This window comes from Dermacentor andersoni, chromosome 9 (assembly GCF_023375885.2).
Source record: "Dermacentor andersoni chromosome 9, qqDerAnde1_hic_scaffold, whole genome shotgun sequence".
Classification (NCBI taxonomy): domain Eukaryota; kingdom Metazoa; phylum Arthropoda; class Arachnida; order Ixodida; family Ixodidae; genus Dermacentor; species Dermacentor andersoni.
In genome coordinates, this window is record NC_092822.1 from 75,056,351 (window position 1) to 75,062,350 (window position 6,000).

At 48.7% G+C, this 6,000-nt stretch overlaps 1 protein-coding gene across 2 annotated transcripts in view; it reads left to right on the plus strand.

The window, feature by feature from the left end:
• The window catches only part of LOC126528273 (eukaryotic translation initiation factor 4E type 3-like), a 49,033-nt gene extending 43,393 nt beyond the window's left edge, over positions 1–5,640 (plus strand). For both annotated transcript variants that reach the window (XM_050176167.3, XM_072284223.1), the window contains exon 6: positions 2,820–5,640. In XM_050176167.3, the coding sequence (XP_050032124.1) occupies positions 2,820–2,872 (53 nt within the window). In that variant the 3' untranslated portion in view covers positions 2,873–5,640. The remainder of the gene's footprint in view (positions 1–2,819) is intronic.
• Positions 5,641–6,000: the final 360 nt, after the last annotated feature.

A 6,000-nucleotide genomic window follows, 5' to 3' on the forward strand; every position in this document is an offset into this window, starting at 1 on the left:
CAACGGGTGCCGCAGCACCACTGGCTACGGTTGCCGCCTCCGAGGTAGGTGGTACTCCGCTAGAAGCGACTGGTGCTGCCGCTAGTCCTCCTGCGGGCTGGAACTCAGTGGCAGTCGAGGGTGCTGGCCAGGTCCCGAGGCGAGGTCTGACATGGTGGGCGTGTCTATGCCACATGGCCCCATCTGGCATGCGGACGAGCAGCGATGAGGCGCTGGCAGGAGACACCACCTGTCCGGCAGACCAGGGTGAGCCAGGACGGAAGTTCCTGGCGAAAACTGGAGCTCCCGACTCTGGCAAAGGCCCGGGACGGCATCCTTGGTCAGCAGCCAGCTTCTGCTTCAGCTTCTCTGATTGAGCCTTGCGCAGCTTGCGCTTACTGCGGGAGACCTCGCTCTTGAGCTGCCTGTTGCGGCTCTCGTTGTACAGCACTGAGAACTGGCTCTGCAGGCCCTTGTACTCTGCCGTGCTCACCACCAGGCTCTTGGGCAGCGACCGCAGCTCTATCCGCAGCCGCTTCACCGTCTTCAGGGTCTCCTTGTGGTCAAGCTGAAGCTGCTCCAGCTCCAGCAGCCGTGCCGATGCCAGCTCCCTCTGTTCCTCGAGCTGGCTCTGCAGGTCCTCCAAGCGCAGGGAGGCTGCTCCGCCACCACCGCCACAGCCCCCAAAATCCACATGTAGGCGGGACCAGGGCCTCTGTGGAAACGGCCAGGAGGTGCTTTCCACATTACGCGAGGCTCGCTGATGCTCCTGGCAGATTTGGCAGCTCTGCATCGCATGCAAGCTGGCTTCCGGGTACTCTGGCAGACGAATGCCCAGTACATGAATCCAGTTTCGGCCCAGCAGCGTCGGCGACGACCCCTTCGTTAAGTAAAGGGGAAGGGTTGCTTCCCTGTCGCCAAAACGAACGCTGACCTGTGCCTGACCCTGGACCTGGGAGAGTTGCCCGGATGAGCTGCGCAGCATCACGCCCGAAGCCTCGACGGACACGCCGGGAAAAGTCCGCTTGAAGAGCTTCCCGGCCATTACAGACACGCTGGCCCCCGTGTCCAGCTCCATGGAAATGGGGTGCCCGCAGATTTCGACGGTCAGCATGTATGGCGGCACAGACGACGGTACAAAGCCTGTGTGCCACATGTCGAAAATCGGCGGGTCATCGGCCACGACGTGGAGCCTGGCCGCGGAAGAAATTGAGCTTGCTGCCGCATGCCTCCGCCGCGTACCCTTGCGACGGCTACCCTGGCCGCGGGCTTGTGTTGTACCTGGGCTTGAATCCGGCTGCTGCTTGCTGTTCGTCCTCCCACTTCGGCATACACGTGCCAGGTGCCCAGTTTTCCCGCACGTAAAGCATTGTGCTTGAGAGAACTGGCACTGTGAAGGGGAGTGGGCACCACCACAGCGACCGCAGGTACTGCCCTTTGTCGCGAACTTGTTGACCGCCGCTTCCGCCGACGGTGAGCCAGTCGCACGGGAAATCTCGCCGGCGTCCTTGGCGGCAGCTTCCATTGCCAGCGCTGCCTTCACGGCGTCGTCCAGCGACGGGTCGGGAAGCTCCAGGAGTCGCGTCTGCATGGCGGGGTTGTTGATTCCGCAGACGAAACGGTCCCGGAGCAGCGAGTCCAGTTGGTCCCCGAAGGCGCAGGCACTCGCTAACCCTCGTAGCGCAGCAACGAATTGTCCGAGGGTCTCTCCTTCCCGGCGGCTCCGGTTGTTGAAGCGGAAACGCTCCATGAGTGTGGACGGTGCTGGGTTAAAATGCGAGCGCAGTATGGCAAGCAGCTCACCCAGCGTCTTAACGTGCGGCGTGGCTGGCTTCAGAAGGTCGAGCAAGAGGCTGAAGACGCGGGTCCCGCAGCTGGCTAGGAAAATGTCCCGCTGTTTGGCCTCGGGTGTGTCGTTTGCCCGGAAGAACACGTGGACTTGCTCCTCGTAAATTTGCCAGGCGGACCCATCTCCCTCGAACGGCTCGAGCCTTCCGTACAGCGGCATGGCGACAGCAACGGGGGGCGGTGTTTCGCCGCTCGCGGCGGCGTGCGACGCTCCGTAGGTACTCGTCGCCAGCTTCTTCGCCAGAGTCACGAGGATCCCATCCTCGTCGCCAGTGTCACAATCCACCCCGGGTCGTGAACAAGGGAGGGCTTCTCAGCGTGGTGGTGCTGAAAGATTACTGACCGGCGAGCTGCCGTGCTCGTCGGTGTTTATTGTGGTGCGGGTGACCACTGTTGCCTGCCGAGCTTTAGCAGGCCACCGAGCTTGGCGGGCTAACCAAGATTATGTCCGAGGGGGCGTCACATACTTGCTACAGATGCCTGACTCGCAATTTTTCAACAAACCTTTTGAAGAACACCACACGTCGTCATTACTTTTCCATGTCTATATCATTTTTGCTTTGTAAATTGTGAGTGTGTTCCAATTCGCCCAGTACCCTGTTTTTGTTCAGTATACTGCTTGCATGGAGTCCCTCCTGGCAGTGCCACATGATGGCAAGCTCACAAACTTAATTGTCCGACCTTGTATTTTGAATAGTTGACATGCAGACAGGAAATTATAATGGTTCTTTATCAAGGTGTAATAACACAAGAATGCACATTCCTACTGCTACCCAGCTTGTTAACTAAGGTGGTACAAGCTCCAGACAGTGTAGAGGCATACACCTATCTGAAATTACTCAAATAAAATCAGAGGCAAGAAAGAAAGCATTTTAGTTTAGTTAGCCTTAACTTCTTTGTATTTCAGTCGTCGATGACAGCACATTGTTTAGCTATACAATATAGCCCGTCTTGTGTCCATTCAAATGCCTTCTCTTGTTTCTACGTTGCAGCTCACCAGTCCAGGTTGGCATATGAAGGGGGTCACAAGAAGATGTCCCGCTAGTCAGTGGAGCAGCTACGATCCACACGGACCCAGTGGTGATGCCAGGTGCCTGTGGCTCGCCAGTTCAGATGACTGAGCTTGGCAGCCAGTAGCCTTGTCGCTTTTTTTTGTATCCACCTCTGTATATGTTCTTTATTGACTAGCTGTTGTTATCAGCTGTCATTTGGTGAAACAATGGGACTTCCAATGTTTTGATTCTAGGTATTGTCACGAAAACTGGTGCTTCATCACTCATGATGACTGAAGAACAAAGATATTGGCTGTGCTATTTGTTATGCACCATGCCCTTCTTTTTTTTTTCTTAGTTTCTAGTGCAAGCTCTGACATATTGTTTCAATGAATGGCTTCTGGTTTAGCCATAAATGATATCGAAGGTCATATCACTGGCATGTTCCGAAGGGCTAAGGCCTGATTAAAAGTTGTGGCACTATTGTTGTTTACCAAGGGCTTGATTGCAGTGGTTTTGTACTTATGTAAAAGTGTTGGTTTCTTAATGCTTCCTTTTATCTGAGGGATGTTTTACATATGGAAACTCAAGCAAAGATTTGCCAAAATGTTGTTGCTGAATTGAGTATTTTACAGGAAGTTGCTAGCAGGATTTATGAACCTTACTGTGGTTGGACAGCCTACACATCATCTGAGAGCCTTTGTGGGAAAGTGAACATTCACATTGGGATAGAAAAGGCACAAGTAGCCTTCGTGGTTATGTTATCCTAGGTAGAGTGGGAATTCAATGTTTCAGTTACATTGTAAAGGGTGATCTTCTTATTGATGGCTAATTTAATACCATTTGAGTGAAGCTGTGTGTTGAGCCAAATCGATTAGCATAAGCATGAATCATTTTTAGTGAAGCATGCTTTAGCAACTGACTCAGTGACGTGCCACACAAATTAATTTGAATGTCTTTGTCTTGAAGCACCTCGCATGCAGGTATTGCACAGTGGTGTATTTGTGAGGTACTATGTCTTGAGTTGTAAATCTTTGATGATGTCAACAGTATGTTGTTCTTATGCATATTGCCTTGCCACTCAGCTTTATATTGTTGTTGTTTTTTCGAACTCTTTAATTAACAGCTCGGTGAGACAGCTTATGAACATTTAGCAGCCACACACATATCTATCTGTTCAGGAAGCTCACAAGTTGGTGATGTGATGAAGCTTTAATCTTCCCAGGAAGCATGCCAGCATCGCAATCTCTTTTACTTTAGTAACAGTATTAAGCAGTTTCAAAAACAGTGATCATAGTTTTCGTTTTACAGAGTGCAAAACGACTTCTGCTCTTTACTTTGCTGAAAAAAACGGCAAAAACAAAAACGAGCTTCACTTGAACGAGAAGCAGCTAAAATGTCACACTACTGACTTGTCTGGCAACTTGTGTTAGCTCATGCCAAGTGCGTTTCTTTTTTTTCTCTGGTGAAGAGTTACAAATGGTGTGTTACTCTATGCACAACATAGGCTGTAGCTGTGCCTGATGAGTGTGTGCGCTTTGGTGGTTTTGGGATTAATTCCACCACCAAAGTGACACTCGAGCCATGCAAAATGCGAGCCATGAAAATAATATCGCCATAAACAATTGCTTTTAGCTGACTATAATGCCATTAATTAGTGCCAAGCAGCTTGCACTTTAGCACTAATTTGCATGTGTTAAGCAGCGGCAGCCTTCAACTCTCTATGCAGGTAAAATGCCACCTGTGCATTGTCTTGCCACCTGTAGTGCCTTGAATGAAACTGTGTCTTTTAATTCAGGGAGAAATACTTTAGGAAAGGATAGTGTTTTTAGGTCATTGTCTATTACTGCCTTGAATTTTCATCATGAATCATAGCCAACTGGCTCTGAGAAATAGGTGTAAAACGTTCAAAGATGCAAGTTTCATACAATTGTGCACTAATTCAAATATTATTAACTTTGACAATACGTCTTCTTCAGCTACAAATTGTGGAAATTATTGTAGTAAACAAGATGAATTGCTGAATTCGAGCAAGAGAAACTGCTGATTTGATTAAATCTGGCCATCTCTATTTCTATTCTCTTTCAGAAAAAGCAGACTGGCTTACGTTGATTTTGTGGTGTCGCTGAATAAACCGTCTGCTCTGCATTGTAAATCAAGCGTTCTTAGCTAATGACTTTAACATTTTTTCTTACCTTTAGAACGTAGTCTTAAATTTACTATAAAGCTGCAGTTAAGACTGTGATAAGCCAGTATCAGCTCTAGCTCACCTTGATTATGGCTAGCAGCAAGCTGGTTATAGTACCTGTGTGACCTAAGCTGCGGTCATGGGCTTATTTGTGACTGCTACAATTTGGCCTTTGATGTTGGTGTAGTTGCACAACTGTTGTATCCTTGTCGGCCCTCTTTTGCTGTGTGACAGGCTACTGATCGTAGCCACAGGTGCAGATTTTTTTTCTTTCTTCAGAATGTGTAAGAGGTGCCAGCGAGTGTTTCACTAGCCCTGTGTATGTCGGAGAGTACAAAATATGCAGGTACAAAATATGCAGGACATTCAAGTGATGCCCTTGGCTTCCTAAAGTGTTTGACTGAACATTGTGTTTGTATATAGACAAGCAGGGTTCCTCCAATGCTGCTGTAATGCATATTTCTTGGCCCGCAAGTTCTGGGCATGTATATTCTTGCAAATTCTGTACAGAGTTAAATGCATCATTATGAAAGTTCACTGGAAATGTTACGCTGATGGCAATAAGTGACAGCATTTTTCTTTGAAGTGTTTTTCGTCAGGTTAGATACAAATAAATGATGATTTAAAAGAAAACGCATTTGTTATTCCTTTGGGGGGAATAAACAGAACTAGAGGTTTGCAGCGTGACAACCGCAAGATTTTGTGGAATGCTCTGAAAGTGTTTATTCAGTTTCATGGAATGCAATCCAGATTTAAAAAAAAAATGACATAGACCCGCCTTTTCGGCGCCCTTCAGAGCCACATCTGGTTTGAACTCGGAATTTCGCATGTATCACTGTGCGTGTGCTGCTGCTGTGTGTCTGCTTCAAGGGAAACTAAGGAGAACGAGAAGAATGAGTACGCTTCCAAAATATTAAAAACGTCACTTTTACCCTGCCAGCAAGCTCTGAAATAATAAAGACCCCCCATGCACGTTTAAAGTGGAGGTGGCAC